Source organism: Leuresthes tenuis, unplaced genomic scaffold (genome assembly GCF_036924035.1).
Source record: "Leuresthes tenuis unplaced genomic scaffold, fLeuTen1.0.hap1 SCAF_3, whole genome shotgun sequence".
In the NCBI taxonomy this organism is placed as follows: Eukaryota; Metazoa; Chordata; class Actinopteri; order Atheriniformes; family Atherinopsidae; genus Leuresthes; species Leuresthes tenuis.
The window spans coordinates 27,045,933-27,064,108 of NW_027325357.1; the positions used below are offsets into that span (position 1 = coordinate 27,045,933).

At 40.9% G+C, this 18,176-nt stretch overlaps 1 protein-coding gene across 2 annotated transcripts in view; it reads right to left on the reverse strand.

Annotated features, from left to right (window-relative positions):
- Positions 1 to 17,832, reverse strand: part of pdzrn3b (PDZ domain containing RING finger 3b) — a 97,791-nt gene extending 79,959 nt beyond the window's left edge. The window contains exons 1-3 of one of the 2 annotated variants that reach the window (XM_072382855.1): positions 16,747 to 17,832; positions 9,193 to 9,279; positions 6,931 to 7,038 (exon numbers count right to left, since the gene is read on the reverse strand). In XM_072382855.1, the coding sequence (XP_072238956.1) occupies positions 6,931 to 7,038; positions 9,193 to 9,279; positions 16,747 to 17,460 (909 nt within the window). In that variant the 5' untranslated portion in view covers positions 17,461 to 17,832. The remainder of the gene's footprint in view (positions 1 to 6,930; positions 7,039 to 9,192; positions 9,280 to 16,746) is intronic. The other variant, XM_072382856.1, reaches the window with a different exon arrangement.
- Positions 17,833 to 18,176: the final 344 nt, after the last annotated feature.

An 18,176-nucleotide genomic window follows, 5' to 3' on the forward strand; every position in this document is an offset into this window, starting at 1 on the left:
CATGAGAAGCAGCTGGCAGAGCAACCTGAGCCGATTGTTGCTGATCCATTGGCCAGTGATTGATTGGCAGGAAAATTGGCTTTAATTACAGATGTCTATTTCTGCCTGTTTGGAACCTTTCAGGAGCCATAAATTAACCCACAAGCTCCAATGAACAAGAAGCCAGCTGGGACTGTGCTGAAGCAGAGCAAATACATTTACAGTATACCCAGACTGTACGTCTCCACAAAAATCATCAAGTGTCGGCTCGCTTTAGGAATACAAGCTGTTTAAACTGGGTGTAAAGCACAATTAAGATGTGGGAAAACACAGACAAAAGCAGCCTTCTGGCTGGGGCAAGGCATAAACTCACCTCACAACATCTCCAAACTGAGACGACTCCACATCTTAAAAATCCTTAATCCCCCCCTTACACACACACACATATGGAGCTGTGGAAAACAAAGATGTGCTTGTCCTCATTTCTTAAAACCAGTTCTGCATAGGGCAGTGGCTTCCACCAGAAGCTGATTATGGACTCTTTAAAGTTAGATTTGATTTAATGTCCTGCTCCTGCCTCAGCTGGACCACGGGGCACAAGAATGTAGCTCACTGCTAGGATTGGCCCACTTAGCCTGGGGTGGATTCATCCTGTCTAGGGCCAGTCAGGAGCAACAGAGTAGCACCACATTCAGCTTTCCCATCTGGGGAATAAACACGCTGCATGCACAGGGGCCAAAATCCAATAAAGGGCCTGACAAAGGCCTGTTTCTTGCTTCAGAATACCAAACAACATGTGATCTCCCTTAGGGAAATAACTCATATGTCTGTTCCCCACAGCCTTCCAAATCAGAAATAATGCCTGGGGAACTTTTGGAACATGTCCTGCTGAGGATGCCATGTGCTGTGACAACTTATTAGTAATAATTCAATCTGGAAAATCCTACCACGCTGTGATAGGGCAGACATTTGTTTTCCAGCCCGACGGCATGTTAAACACATGAAAAGAACGAATGCATTACTGTGCATTTTTATTCAAATCTTAAACATGACTTGAGTATTACTAAAATTACAACTTAAATCAGCGTTGTACAATGTGCTTTAAAATATATAAGGAATATAATACTAGAATATTTATTCCTTTCAAAAAAGAATAAAAGCTCACTAACATGCATGCTTCAGACCCGCCTCCAACACAGATCACTTCAGTTAGTGCGTTCACATGATGCCAGTTAGTTAGACCATAAGCATACCTTTAAAATACAAGTATGCCTGTTAGTGTTACTGAATCAGATTGCTTGAACTCAGGATAATACAGGCAAAAAATGTATATGTTCAACTGTGTGGGCTTCACAGTTTTTATCTTGAGCTTTGACCACAAAGTATAGAAGAAGCCACTACACAAAACAAAAAGAAGCCGGTGAGGAAGACCTTCAAGGCTTAGCGTTCACTTTCTGTAAAAAAAAAAAAAAAGTGAAGCATACAGCACTTCCAAAATGGACCGAGCTGTAAAGCTGTCCGATTCACAGCTCAACATAGTACCAATTTGTCACAGTCCAAAATGTTGTTGATTGTTTTTGTCCATGGTTGTAAAAGGTTAACCGGACGATGCCTCAATGCGGCATATCCCCAGCTGTCATGGTGGAACTGAACGTACTTCGGTTGATAAATTGATTCCATGATTGAGACGCCGTGTAGCTCAGCTGGTTTAACAAGCACCCCATATACAGAGGCTGAAGGCTGGTCTGGGTTCGAGTCCTGGCAAAGAACCTCGTGCTATATGTCATCCCCCCCTCTCGATCTGCCATTATTGCCTGATCAAGCAAATTTCCAATGAAAAAAGGCAACCAGAGCCAAGTCATTTCCCAGTGCTTATATACTTTGAGAAGGACAGCGGTCCAATTAAAGTGCTTCGTCAAGCTGTAACTTACCTGTGCATGAAAATGTACTGACTGCCTTGCAGTCACAGCTATCTGGATGAGTTTTATATTGTCTCGAGCCTGTAAACTTGATACTTGAGGAACCTTATGGAGGTTGGAGGCGTTAAGTGCTTCACTATGGGTAACCTCACCATTCATACGAGGGACACGTAGGAAACAGTGAATGTGCTTCTTTAATGAAAGCTACAGTTACTACTTTTTGCAGATATGTCAACCATAGCTTATTGATTACAATATATGGCTATTCTGTGGCAGACTTATGGCTCATGTAGTCAGAGCTAGCGCTCTTTTTAGGTGTTTCTCAAAGTCAAGAAAAGATCTATAACTGTTGTATATGCTGGACTTGAGGAACTGTTCAGATGTTCTCTGTTGTTTGAAATATCAAGGAGGATTCAGTGTTCCCTGTGTGGCCTCAAAACACCAACAGTCCTTTGCTCAAGTCAAAGACAGTGCAGATGGAAGGTGGACTCAGGCCATATGTTTTCCCATAAAAAAGGGATAAATTGCCAGTATAATATATATACTATGTACAAACCTGTAAACCTGATGTAAATGTTAGAACAATCATGTCAGTTTTTCAGCTGATTTGCCTGTGAGGAGAGAGGGAGGGGGGGGGGGGGTAATTGCTATAATCTATGCCCATTTGAATGCAGGGATGGACTCTCCCATAGCCTAAGAAGGACATGACTTAAGAGTGCCCATTCTACCCATGACGTGCAGTTGACTTTGAAATGCACTCTGCATCTTCCCTGCTACCAAATCAGCTGTATTTAAAGCAGCGTGTTTTGCATTACAGACACATTTGAAGGTGAATCTCTGCCTCTTTCAACTACATTCCTCCTGCTCGATCTTGAGCTATTTGTGCATCTCAAAAGGGTCAAATGAACCAAGGTAAGTGTGTGTTAATGGAGCTTGTGTAATTTGTTGCCAAAACTCCACAAACACAATAATACCTGTTTTCTATGTCCACTACTACTAAGAAGTAGTAGTTGTTGAATAATCCTTCTAATCTCCAGTTTTGCCATTCATCTGACGTCCCATTTATGTACACAAACACTGTCTAAGCTTGGACGCATTCCTGCTGGCGAGCCACCCCACTAAACGCTTATACAGAACTGCCATGTCCCAGTGTTAGTTTATTTTAAAGTAGTTGTTGCTATTCAACCTCTGTGACCTAAGAATGTTTGCTGAGGATTTACAAGGCGACATTTACAACAGCAGCCTGGCTGTCTCTGTTCTCTTCCTATTTTCACACTAAGAAGGCCACACAGAAAACATCCCCTTCTGTGTGGGAGCTCGAGCATGGCCACTCTGGGATTGTGACATTGGCTAATTCATATTGCACAAGTAAAGAGGCTTGACGAAAGCGGAGGGTCATTTTGGAAGGAAACTACATCACCAGTTCTGAGACCCATCATTGCTCAGCGGGACATGAGGGTTGAATTAAAAAATGCTAGGATTACATCTACATGGTAAACATTTTCCTTCAGATAACCGAGTAATCGGGTATCTGAACACATGATTACAAAATAAACCAGGTCTACACAGCAGAGCCCTTACAAGAGCAATCCTCCTGTGAGACTGCATCAGAACTTATTCATCAAATCCCAGTGCAAACATGAGCAGATCCTGGCCACAGTGCTACGATTTTTCAGTGTGCGGAGGGGAGAGCGAAAGCAAACACAAGGTTTTTATGAGAAAAATGTCTGTCTGGACAAGGAGGTATTCATGTGTTGATTCATAGCAGCCTGTAGCTCAGTAAGAGGACAGCCATCTGCAATCACACTCCCCCGCTAAGAGCCTGTTATAGAAGGACCAGCAATGGATCATCATGTACATGTTACATCCATATAGACTTACTGGAACTAACACCTCTACTACAGGAAGAGAAAACGGCTCTGTGGCCATTGACAGCGCTGTGATTCTCTGCCTCCTCAGGTGAATGAGCGGTTCACTCTTCCATGTAATATGATTGTCCTTTTACATAGCACTTGATCCGCATAACAGGGTCATGCTATGCCTCGTGGATGGGTGTCAAAATTATTGCTTTGTTGGGCTTGTAAAGCAGATTTCATGTGTTGGAGAGGGACAAACATTTTCCCTCCCAGTACAATGGAAAAAAAGGGTGGTTGTGCAGCAAAAAAAAAAACAACTCACATTTTTCTTTATTTTGCATTTAAAGCTGTATTAATCAGTATTTCTAATTCCAAGAGCAGAACAGCTACGTTTGTGCAACATGAAAGGAATAAACTGTTAAAGTTTGTTACAATCCATTAAATGGTCACCAAACGGAGCTCTGTGTAGCATTTAAAACCTTTTTTCAACAATGTTTTGCAGAGCTTTTAGCAGCTAAAAAGCCAGAAGGAAGAGCTAAAAGGAGGGTGAATATTGGGGTTGAATTCCTAAAGGTGTGGTTAGAAACATGACACCAAATTAAAGCTAAGGCTTCTCAGTATCTACTGGAAATAGAAACAGACAACTTCATGTGTCTACAATGTTATTGTGTTTTTTGGATTGTTCCATTTGGCCTAAGGGTGCAACAAAAAGGTATTTGTCGATTTATCATTGTTATTCATACAATTTTTATTCATTTTTATGGGCTCTCACTCTAACAAAGACTTGAATGTGTTCCCAAAACCATTTTAAAGACAGAACCTTAGGCCAACAGTTTGGAACGTGAAGCCTGTGTGGAATTGTCTTGTCAGCCACAGACTCCCATTCGAAAAGCATCAGCTTCTTTCATGATTTCATGAGCTAGTCTCACCATATTTGATCAGTGTTATGGAGGAACTTTTAAAAACTATTCCATAGCGTACGTATTAGGCCTTAAAAGAAGATATTTTTTCATTTAGTGATTTTGTTTGGTGTCAAGGATCACTCTTGAGCTACACTCTTTTGCATAAATGTAGTCACCTGCAGCTCCAAAAAACTAAGAAGGCTGCTGAAAAATGGCAACCACGAGTCTTAAAAAACAGTGTTCCTCAAACCCATCCATGTTCATTTTCATATACAGACTATGGTTTTAACCCCAGTCACAGCAAAAGGTTCACATCCTGTTTTTTCACACATTTTTTATAATGCGAAAGCAACATGACATAAGTATTTTCTAAAGTAAGATGGTTTCTGGATCTGTCACATAAAGAATTCTCCCTTTACTTAAAGTAGATTTATAAATACAGTGTGCAACTGTAAGCAATATACTGGAAAGTGCCAAAGACAACATACTTCCTGAGAGGTGTGATGTGAAACCAGATTTGATGTATTTCTAATGGCCCACATAGGATGCTAAATAGGACACAGTTGCAGGCTGTCGGTTTCAACCAACGCACTCAAAACATGAACATGAAACTGCCTTTAGGTGCTTGGGATTTATTTTCTCCGATTCACTGTTTAAAACCACAGAGTTCAAAGACCCAATCACCTGAGGTTAAAGGAGCAACCAGCACAATTGCAAATCGTGTCATGACATTGCATTTGCCATTGTGGGCTGAGAAAACATGACATGGAATGGTGTTTTACTTCAGACAGTCAACAAAGAAGGAGTCTACGAAATATGAGCCATCTCCAATCTCAGGTTTCTCCAACAATGAAAAGAACCTATGTAGAGTATCAACTGTGAGTTGTCTGTACAGTTCCATTTCAGTGAATAAATGGCTGATTTTGTTGGGGTTTGTCTAATAATCCCTTATCTTTCGAAAAGAAAAGGACACTAAATAGGCTGCTTTTGCTACCTCCTTAGGCTTTTCACATCCTCACTACTCTGGAGTTCGCATCCACTGAAAAGATTTCGTGACTTCATCAACAATAGATCGAAAAACAAGACAAAAACAAGTGCAGCATCATCTTACAGCAAAATCTGTTCTCTCTTTTCTGAAGTCGATGAAGTGATGAATGGCTATCTCAGCATTAAAAACCCTCACAAGATACCTTCTCAAGTAACCAAATACAGCAACATCTGGGCCCTTAATAAGATTTCCCAACCTTCCTGGTCTTACACACACCCAGACAAACACATTCACACACACTCAGAAAAACAGACAAGTTGTACGCTCTTCATTGACCTATGAGCTAATCTCTCATCAGCTAGCATCAGCAGCCCACTTGTAGCTCTGAGTAAACTGAGACAATTGACACAATTGCTTGTGTTATAACCAAGGATTAACAAGTTCCTTCTTATGCGTTTTCATTATTTCGAACCATTGTGTGAGCCTTGGACCAGGGGACATTTGATGTTTTTAGTTTCTAGTTAGCATTCAACTGCATGAATGACATGACAGAGCGATGAACACAATCCAGATGCTGGAGTCCTCTTTTCTTGCAAACAGTTTCCACAAACATCTCTGTGAGCAACGTGCTCTGCAAAATGTTCTGGAGCCATTTCGCTGAGGTTTGACAATAAAGCCTGCGACAAACCATATTTGTCATCTTGTGGCACACGGTAATATGCACTTGTAATCCACATAAACCCCTCATTTCAATGCAGGCATTGTGTAGGATTCTGGTTGTTCTATAAAAGAGACCTTTGTGATGTTGAGTTTTTCAACGCATCCCTCAAGTTGACCTCAGGGTGAGCTGGCCTTTCCACACGAGATTCTGTTTAAAGGCGAGAGGAGGATGCTGCACGGCAACTCTGTCATGAGGGATTTGCCTGCTAGAAAGCAAACACAGGGCTTTCTCACTCAACAAAAACCAAAGCCAGCCAGCCTCGCCTCAGGTTTATCTCAGCTCATCTGCAGCGATGCACCAGTTAACAAAGCCTTCGCCTGACTGTTGATAAGTAGAAGTATATGTTGAAACATAAGCTGTCCGCACAATTTTCACTTTTTCAAACTAAAACAAAAGTCTGTACAAATAATTGTTCCAAGAGTCACATTAATTCCTTTTAGCTGGAACTGTAGAGGTCATTGACTGATTTGTGACTGGAAATTACAGTCAATTAAATTCTCCCCAACACACACATGACCTGTTGCACTATAACACACACATGACACTTATAGTGTTAGTCACATACCTCTATTATTCTGTCGTGGATTTGAAGGCCTCCCTCCTTGTCCGCTGGTCCTTTCTCGATAATCTTGGATACAAAGATCCCTTCACTTGAAGTGCCGTCATTGTCATCCTGTGGAACAGACTGTTGTTACTTCCTCATGAACAATAAACGCAAAGTGCTTATATTGTTGAGAATAATTATTTTAATAAATCTTTAGAAATATGGCAAAAAACCTTGGAAACCGGGAAACATTGTTCAGACATTCATCCACCTGTAGTCTGTTTAAGAACATAAAGGGTTTTATATACTAGAAGGCATTAAATGACTTGAATAAATACTCAACAACATGTCATTTCCACCTTTTAACCTCAGTACACAAATTGGTCTCTAAATCAAAAATGAAAACACCAAGTTCATAACAAAGCTAAGAAACTAATCTCAACAACTTGTGGGATAGGACTAATTTTTCAGGGGTGGAAATCACCCCTTGCTATGGTTGTCAAGTCGATGGTTCATATGATCTGTGTGCCTTTGTTTCACTTCAGCTCAAAATGACTGTCTCCATAGCTGTTTTGCTCCTCTCTTTGAATTGCTAATCAAATATTTTTTACATAACAACAAATGGTAGAGGAGAGAGCCGTGGGCTGTTTGCATGTCTATAGATCATAGAATACCAAATAAGGAAAAAATGTATAGTTACACAATAAACATTTCACAACATAAAATAATTATTTTGGGGTAAATTGTCAAAATATTTTATTTTGATGAGCAGAGTTTTTAGCTGTTAAATCAATACCTGAGAAAAGATCTAATTTCCCCCAAATTACTACAACACCACCTTCTGAAACCTCTACTGTCAATCCATAAACAAGATGCTAAATACAGTTTGTGCTGCCAAAAAAATGAAGTCTTTAAGTGTAAACTGCAATGAATAAGCCAAAGATTTTACTGTCAAAAGATTTTATGCCAAGCATCAATTTCAAGGTAGATATGTCAAAATCTTGCCTCATAAAAGCCAAAAATATTTGGAGGGCTAGACACTACTGTGGCTAAGTGGAAAAATATGTCTTTTTGTAATTTCGGTGAACTAACCCTTTCACCCTGCCTTTTACTGTGGACTTGAGGATTAACTTTAACTTAAGATATTTCCCAGGCCTATAGGGTTGACCCTGGCCAACAAAATGTTGACATGCTGACGGTAGTCTGCATTTAACACTTTGCCTGTGACCCCAAAGTCAGAGCTAAGTCCAGGTTAACAACTCTTTTAGCACTCCCTAAAACTGCATTAAACCTGTTGCACAGACAAGCTGAGTTTTGACACAACTACACATTAACTCAATTTAATAGGTTGATTTATGAAACCAAGAAATAAATTTGAGAAACAAATATCATCTGATCTTTTACATTGCGCTGCAATACTTTGTTGTGTATTCTTCAACAAGCTTACAACTTTTCCACACCACTACCCCATCTCAAGAGCTGCAAACTTGCTGGTGTTGACACCACAAACGTTGGCAGCTGACAGCACTTACTAAGCCATACCAGTACAAGAGCCACATGAAACAAATGCAACAAGCATATAAGCTATTTCAATATACGTGAGGATTTTTATCTTTCAAGTTACAAATGAATTTTACTGTGATAGTCTATGTCAGTGCAGAAAAAGTGTGTCCGTTTGTTTGTGGGAAAAAAACAACCTGTAACAATATTGTGCAATCCTGGTGAAACAAATACAGGGAACACCATGTCAAAAGGCCTTAAACTTAACAAAAAAGACCCATGTATGGAAGATAGAGCTGTAACCAGTGTTACGGTTTTTTTCAACCCTTCACTCAGCAGAGTGTGCACCATTATTAATGATTTTTACCTCATAGCCTCGAGGTAGGAAACAGTGGCTGTGAAAAGTTCAGTCAGGGATAAAAAACCCTTTCCTCTGTGTTTACCTCACCACCAAAATCCCCTCAATTAAAGACAAAACAACTGTGGTAAAAACCATGATCCCAGATTTAACTCTCATAAAAGTAATTATAGTTTTTTTTTTTTATCTGTAATGCCAAATCCGCTAAACCAGACCAATATATAAACACAGTAAAACTTGATAGTGCGGTCTATCTATTCACAACTACAAAACACACGATCAGTCTGCTGTCGAAGCTGTGTCATTCAGAACCAAAAAGTCTTGGGGTGCTTCCAGTATGTGCTGTTCATTCCTGGGTTGCCAACTGACACTTCGGCCTAACACCGTGGAAGATGAAACGTCCAAACACTCAGCTTTCAACCTACCGCGCATGGCCTTCCTCCTACGATGTTAAAACCCAGAGATCCGCCCTCACGAAGAAGGACAACTGTGACACTTTTAGACTCGTCTTCCTACGAACAGACAGAAGAAAGACATGTGAACAAAAAGATGGCATCTTATTCAGAATAATCTAATATTCACTCCAGGTGAGTAACAGAATGATGAACTACTTCAAGAGGTAGAATAGATTAGGAAAAAAAATTATGAAGCCATCTTATTGGTGCAAGTTCAGGAACTCAAAACTACTCAAAGAATTCTACAGAGTAAAAAAAAGTTACTCTGCATAAAATTAATGTAATAATATAATGGATAAAGCCGGTTGCTACACATTAGATTGTGAATGTTCGTGCACTTTTAAGACAAATTATACTTCCATACGTATACCGATAAGTATCTTAGAGTGTCGCTATAGCATGTCAAGTTTAACTGTAAGAGAACTATGTAACAGTTATCAAAGTTATTAAATATGTAAGTACATAATACCAATATTTTAAGCATATGGTTGAATATCAAAAGCTCTATAAGATTTTAGGGGTACAAAGCAACGAAGCAAGGGTTTAAGTCTATAAAGTTAACTGGGCAGTTACACAGCTGTCGAAGGTATTATTGACAGTAGTATTCTCAACTTGCAGATTTGTATGCAAGAGTTAGCTACTTTGCAGAATATCTCAGGTCTAAAACAAAAGCTGACTGACTGTAAATCTAGCAACTTGACAAAAATGTCAGAGAGAAGCAACAGCAGCACCTGTGAGATTCTTTCATATTAGCAGTGTGGTCATTATGGTGGTTAAAGATACTATGAAGTTTTACATGACAACATGTAAATTCAGCTGAAATCATAGCACGGATTTAGTCTTTGACTGACGTGAGTGATGTGTTCTTCAGATTTTATATCTATAAAAACAGGCTTTTATCAGGGCAAAGCAGGAGTATTAAAATGCTTTGGTAGTGACCGTGAGCTAACAGTCAAAACTTCAGACGTGTTTCGCTATATGACAACAGAAAGTGAGAGTAGCTTTATTGGAAAATATGCTGTACTAATTTGCATTATATGTAAGCATAGAGTAGGAGAGTAGCAAGCAGATGTTCAGGGCTGGCACAAACACAAATGCAAATTATGTCATAACGTCATAATTTAGCTGACATAATATAACCTAGCAACATTTAGATAATATTTTAGCATGCTTTAACCACAATTCACTGGATATATTATGGTTTGCAATACTGATTGATGAGCTTGACTTTAGTCCACAACTACAATAGACGACTGACATGACGCCTAAGCACTCTGCATAGAAGTCACTCAAAAAATGTCAGCCAACTTTTGCCCAGTAATGACTGTCAGATTTGGTTGACGAAGCAACACTAAGAGATTGTCATGGCAGGATAACAATATCAAAAAATATCATGGTGTCAAGTTATATGCTATACACAGTTTACCATTAGCATAATCATCGTTATTACCAGAAGCAGTTACAATCGTCTCGAAAGGGATGAAATCAGAGGGGTAATTCTAGTTGGACAAATTCTTTATTATAAACATATTTTTCAAAACATGCCACCCAGCTCCTGGTGCAGGCCATGGTCATCTCCCGCCTTGACTACTGCAACGCTCTCCTAACTGGTCTCCCAGCCTGTGCTGTGAAACCTCTGCAGATGATCCAGAAAGCGGCGGCGCGTCTGGTCTTGGATCAGCCTAAAATAACACGTCCCCCCTCTGTTCATTGACCTCCACTGGCTGCCCTTAGCCGCCCGCATCAAATTCAAGTCACTGATGTTAGCCTACAAAGTGCTTAATGGAACGGCTCCCATCTACTTGAATGCTCTTGCAAAGGCTTATGTCACAACTCGGTCCCTCCGTTCATCCCTGGATTGTCGTCTAGCAATGCCTACACCACGCCTAAGACAATCCAAACTCTTTTCATGTGTCGATGGTGGAATGACCTACCGAGCGCTACCAGAACAGGGGCGTCCCTGTCTATCTTCAAGAAGCTCTTGAAAACCCAGCTCTTCAGAGAGCATCTCCTATCCTAGCACTTACCTTGTACTTCCCTACCCCCTCTATCTCTGCATTTTATCTTTCTGCACTTCCTTCTATGCCTGCACTCTATCTCTACTCTGTCACCTCTGACAGAGTCAGACTAGTGGGTTCCTTCTATGTAGTCTATTGTTAGCTTTATATAGCTTGTTAAATCTTCATTTGTAAGTCGCTTTGGATAAAAGCATCTGCTAAATACATAAACATAAAACATTTTAATTTAACAAAGCAGGGAAAACAAAGATGTTAACCTTCTGTTAACATGAGATGAATTCAATGCGCCCCAGTAAGTCGTGACAAGGAGCAAGACTTCATAGTCAAAGAAGTCTTTCAGCGAGTTTATCTAAATGTAATGCAGTTGTTTTCATTGCTATAAATTGCACCTGTACTTTTCCTGTTATAACAAGCTGAAATGCTTGCTGTGAAAGACATCTGAAAAACCTGCATGAAATCCCCTGCATGAAAGGAACTAACTCCAGTAGGGGTCCTTAGGCAAGACCCCCTTACCCTACCTGCCTACCAGTGTAAGTCGCTTTGGATAAAAGCGTCTGCTAAATGCATAAATATAAATAAATATAAACATATATAGAAATATATATAAAACCTTTTTCTTAAAAGGAACTGTATGTGAGGCAAAAGTTGATGGGTCTGACAGGCTTTCAGAGTAAATATTCATAAATACAGGTCACATTCTTTGTCCATTTCAACTAGCCTGCTCAAGATAGCCTAAACAGTAATAATCTATAAAAAATAAAAAATTCAGTTTGTGAATTTCTCTTATTTCAAATAGTAAACTTATGCAGGAACTTTAAACGTTTTAAATCTCCACCTTACTATTGATGGAAAGATGCTTCTAGAAAAGTCTATAAAGCATTCAGTCCTTACCGACACCCTTTTCTTCAGATTATCCAGCACAAAAACCAGAAATCATGAGGTCAAAGAAGAGCCAGTAGCCCTTCTCTTTTACAAATTGTTGTCCTATGTAAACTAATACACCAGTGGACCTCTCACTCAGAGGCAACATGACATGAAAACCTCTGTGAAACTCGCAGAGTCAGCCCTTAATCTGTTTTTTTAAGCAGGACTTAGAGGGGAGTTATGAGGTAACATAATTTCAGCTGCCACTCCAGTATGCTGCAACACAGAGAAACTAAATTTAAAGCAGGTATTATTGGCATGTACAGTGCCCTGACAGCCATGTAGGCTAAAAAGACTATCATGTGCATGTCATGCCATAGTGGAATGCGCGCCCCTGCACAATGTCAAGGCACCATTAGCAACACATGCTTCTGAATTATAGTAGCTGCAGTCATTACACTCAACAAGAGGACAGCTTGAGTTGAGTTGAATTTGAATTTGACTAATACCTACAACAAATTAACAGGCTAGTCCATTCACTTATGTTATAACCAAGCCTTAAATAAAAAAAATTAGCTAGATCTTAAAGTCGTTTTGCCATCATCTGAAAAAGTTGAGAGTAAGAACTCTGAGTAATACAGCAGCTTTAATTCTTCAGATCTGCAAAAACAAAGCGCCAGTCCCTTAGAATTTAAGTAGTAACATAAGGTGGTCTTTACCACCAAAAATGCAAAACATGATCATATGAACATCATTTGGGGATAGGTCAAACACATGTGAGCTTTTCCAAGAAAACAAACATTTACTTTCAGCGGAAAACGAACAGAGCTGCCTGTAACTGACAACAGAAAGCCAACAGGGAAAGAAAAGAACCTTTAGTCTGCTACTGACTGGTGACTTGGCAGAGTCACGGTGAGCCTTCACCTCAGCACCCGTCACACTTTCCGAGTCTGTCCTCCATCAAGCTGCCTTCTCGCTGTATACCTCTTAACATAGTGTGTCTAATTATAATGTAGGTGCTGTCACGCAGAACAAAAAAGGAACGTATTGATTTACAAAGTACAGACACGTGACCAAGAGGCAGAAACTCAGTAACCTTATCGAGGGCATTTCAGCTTGTTAAACATGTTGTAAGGTAGACTTCAAACCTTTTAAAATACCTGTCATTACACAGGTAAGGTATGCATATAAAGGAGAGAGCAGATGACATTTTTTTTCCCTTAATGAAATACCTATTTTTAGTGACTTCATAAGGGCTTTTATTAATGTGATCTCTGTCATATCCAATAGACATGAGATAACTAACAGGCTCTATTATTTAATTGAATCATCCAGCCGGTTAATGCCACTAAATTAGTCCATAATTAGCCTAATTAGTCGGGGCCCATGATTACTTCGATCAAATTCAGCGGTGGCTAAATCAGTTTGAAGTTTTACAATTTGAAAAGGCCTCACAAGCTGTCATCCGTTGCCTGAGACGAGCTGGATTCGGAACAGATCTAAAGTCGAGCGGAAAGTTTGACAGCACTTCGAGCTGAGCTGAGGTGAGCCAGACAGAGCGATCAGAGCCTTTTTTGTTTTTGCTTTGTTTTACTGCTCTTCCTGGCCCACTGAAGAAGTTTAGTGTTAAGCACTATTATAGGAGACTCCAGTCAGTTGTTCCACATACTCGAGTCATCTTGATCTCCCTCACAGTTTGGCTGAGTGGTTATTTAAAGAAGACATTAAAATCCTCCATCTAGCACAGGAGGCCTGAGCTAAGGAGGGAAGATTGTAAAAAACACACCAAAGGAGGTTACTTGTCACAGTTTGTATGCAACAATGGGCCTGTTAATTCTTTGATTAATCAGCTAAACACACAGTTAAGTTTAGCTATGGTGATAATGAGGTCATTTCACTGGACCACTGTCCCATACACACAAGGGAAAGGAATTGATTTAGTGACCAAAGTACTGTATCCATCCCCCCAAACAAATCGAGATACAGTATAAGGCCTGGCCTCATGAAATGGATCATGTGCAAACCACATTGTCCATTTTGACACACTCTGAACGAAAACATGCAGCAGTAATTTAACTCCCTACTGCATTTTCTGGGAATGTTAATCCAAATTTGTGAAATTCGATGTAGCACGATTTCAGTCAGAAAAACGTCACCACGTATATTTCAAATGTCTGGTTTTAGTCAGACTAACCCTAACCCTGTCCATCCATTTTCTATATCTGCTTAATCTTAAATCAGGGTTGTGGTGGTGGCAGATTACACCCTGGACTAGTCGCAAGTCAGAGATAAACCAGACAAACAACTGGGCAGAGTCACTCTCATGGTCGATTTAGAATCAGCAATAAGCCTAACATGCTTGTTTTTGGATGGTGGGAGCAAGCATGTACTTGGAGAACATGCAAACTCCACACAGAAATGTCCTAGCCAAGACTCTAGGAACTACCTGGTGGCAGACACCCCTGGTCCTAGTATTTTAAACACAAGAACATCAGTTTTCGAACCAGGAACCGTCTCGCTGTGAGGTGACGGTGCTAACCACTACATCACTGTGCAGCCCCAGACTAACCCCATACTAAGTCACATAAAGATACTGACTGATTTAAAGAACAGCATGTCCAAACAATTCCAAGCAGACCTTTCTCTCCCTGAATTGTGAAACAAACCGAGTAACAGATGCACTCCATTTAGTTGTTACAGATCCACGGTTCTGTGAATGCTGGCAAACTAACATGCCTTCAAAGGAGCACAGCCCACATATGTCATAACTTGAGATTTTTCTGCTATGACAAGTCCAAGTCAAAGACGAAGTATCCCCTATGACAAATGATTAATAGGACACAGATCCAATCGCATTTGATAACAACGCATTAATAACATCGCAAAGGGGTGTTAAGATTGAAAAAGTGTAAATCGTCTCCCACTCGGTGCTGATTCCACTTGTGTTGCTCTGTTTCATTTAGCCATTTGTGCTGTGAGGTTCACAAAGCAAACAACCTTGTTCACTGGCTGACTGACAGCCTTTCTTGTTGAAAAAGAAAAAAGCAGCTTTCTAACTAACCACATCATCATCTGCTGAATGTTGTTTCTTCTCATTCCAGCCTGCACTTTTTCCTCAGTGGATGACTTCCGAAGCAATTGCTGTATCTTTTAAGTATGTTCGAGGCGTGCCTGAAGTGGGGATTTTTGTTTGTGTAATAAAAGCACACTCGGAGTAACAGGCTTGATGTATAATTGAGTGGCAGGACTAGGCTGTCACCGTCAAATGAACTGTAACTGCAACAAGCCCAGCGAGCTTCTTTATACTAGTGTGAGAGATTTCAATATTTGCACGCATCAGTGCTTCTGATGCGCAATTTACCAGTCTACTGGAACACATTTTTCTGGGAACTGAGCCTGTAATGAACAAATGAATCCGTCGAGAAAAAAATTGTGACAGAGAAAAGAGAGAAGTCTTAAATGAAAGGGGGTTGAGAGATGCAAAATAAAAGAACAACATTGGGAAAAGTTCCTATTCATCCACACTTCTTTATGTCCCCATCTGTGCAAATTCCTCCCCTTCTTGGACGGAGTTTAAAACTAAGCCTGATCACAATCTGACCACTGCTCTCTGCTGATCAGAGCAGCAGCGGTGCAGCCACCCAACACTAATTCAATTCATTAACCGCCTTATGACTTGCATCCTTTATGATGTTGATAAGTAGCCATTCGATTTTTAAATCTGAACCATAAAGCATCCCACGCCAGGACCTATCAGCTTTTTTTCTTAATAAGTTCCTTGACCTTAGATTTATGTACCCTGCTGACAAGAAACATGGCTGTATTTCTACAACTTTTAAACACTACGGTTGGGTGGATTAATGTCACACTTTTCCCATTATCACAGCATCCCCACAAGTCTGGGATTTCTGAGGGCCTCTCAGCACCTCACAAGCACCACTGAGGCTTTGCCTGGCTCACACAACTTAGCTGGCAGCAACTCTGCCACAGCCCTGGCTGTAATTTGTAACAGCAATTCACAGGAAAAGGGCGAACATCCAGATGACAGAGAGCCTAAAACAAGCGTGTTGTGAGGAGGCCATATAACTGGAACCTGGCTCTTTTTGTGTACAGAACTGCAGTAAATATTTGGCCCTCCCCCATTGACTGCCAGCTGGCCAGAAGCACAGCTGACATCCATGTCACAGAGCAGACAGACCAGAAACAAACTCCTCCTCAAACTCCTGAAAAAGTGGTTGCAAAAAAAAAAAAAACTAGGGTGGAGGGGGCGCTCAAAATCCTCTGTGAGTTTTCTACTTCCATTTCCAACAAAAAGGTAACAATGCAGCAATATTAATGTCCAACAAAAGTGACATACGAAGTCCCTGAATGCAGGCACGCATGCTGGGAGAGATATTTTACAGGCTGTATAAATGGTCGTGTGACATTTGCCTGGAGTGAATGTCCCCAAGAGACAATGTCACAATTTAAATTGGATTTAAAGCATGCCAGGCGCATATAAAGTTAACTTGTGGCAGCTTGAAACCAATCCTCGGTACTTTGAAAGTTTCACAGTAACAGAAAACATCTTTCAGGTTGAAAATAAAGCGAAGATTAGAGGAGCAGAAGCCAACCTGTGCTCCCTCAAAGCTTAAACTTTTACCTTGCAGGAGAACGCCACCGTTTTGGTGAGGGAGTCGATCCTCTCGCTGTATTCGGTGAATTTCTTCTGATATTTCAGCGCTGTCATCTGCAGCTCGCTGTGCACGGCGGAAAGTTGAGCCAAGAGCGACTTCTCCCTCTTGTTGGCTTTAATAGCCTGCTTCTTGAACTCTCTATCCAGGATGATCAGCTTGCACTGCAGCGCGCTGTTGTCCGCCTTGAGGGCTCTCACGCAGCAGTGACTGTTTAATTTCTTCTCTTTGTGGGTGAGCATCAGCCCGCAGCCGCCCTCGCAAATCCCCACCGGTCTGTAGTCGCATGTCTCCCGCATGTGAGCATCCATGTCCCTCAGGCTGAGCACCTCGTCGCATCCTTTATTCCTGCACTTCGCCGGGGAGTAGTCGCACATCTCGGCGTGCTCGGCCAGATGCTGCAGCTTCACCACAGCATCGCAGCCCCGCGCGTGGTTATCACATTTGATCTCCAGCTTCAGGATGAGGTTTTTCAGAGGCAAGACGTGGTTCAGCTCTTTGGCTGAGATCCTCTGACATTTGACAGGGCAGCTGCTCTGCTGGACGACCCAGGGCAGCACGCAGCCTGAGCAGAAGACGTGACCGCACGGAGTAGTCAGCGGCTCCTCCAGGACTTTATTGCACAAGTTGCATTTGAAATCTGGGTCCACAGTTCCTTTGAAGCGGTCCAGCTCGAATCCCATGTTTTTTTTCCAAAGATCCAAATTCAAACTTGTGGACTCCCCACCCCCGGAGATCTGTGTCGGAGCAGTGGGGCGTTTAGTTGGTCATTGGTGAAGCGCTCCCAGAGACCGACTACAAGCTCCCCTCACAGCCTTAACTCTACTAATTGACCGAGACTTTTGGTGCCTTCAGGTGCGCCTCGAAGGCGCGTCCGTTAAAGTTGGAAAAGTTTGAGAACCCGAAAAAAGGAAACGTTTTCGTCAACCTTTTCAGTACAAGCACACATCCTGAGTCACTACTAATCGAAAAGGGTCAAATGTAGAAAAAGTCAATTGTTTTTAAAGAAGTAAACGACATTTAAAAGTTAGTGTTTCAGAGCGAAAAGTCTCAAATACAACTTTCCCCCTTTCAATACCAATGTTCTCAATACTGTGGGTTTATAACACGTCACGAATGATTTTTTTAATGATAGATTGTACCTTTCTGGCAGTGTTCACGTGACATTAACTGTCAACTGAAACACTTCCAACGGTCAGTGAAGGCAACACTGCTCCGGGTGAAAGTGTGGAAGAATTTTCTACCGTAACTATCCTACTGACTGTGCAGATGCTGTTTCCCCCCTGGGATAAAGCATGGTTAGTTTTTTTTATTTTGTTTTGTTTTCATTTTCTACATTTCCCCCAAGAAAAGTTACATTTTCCCTCCAAGTTACATTCCCCCCAAGAAAATGTAGAAG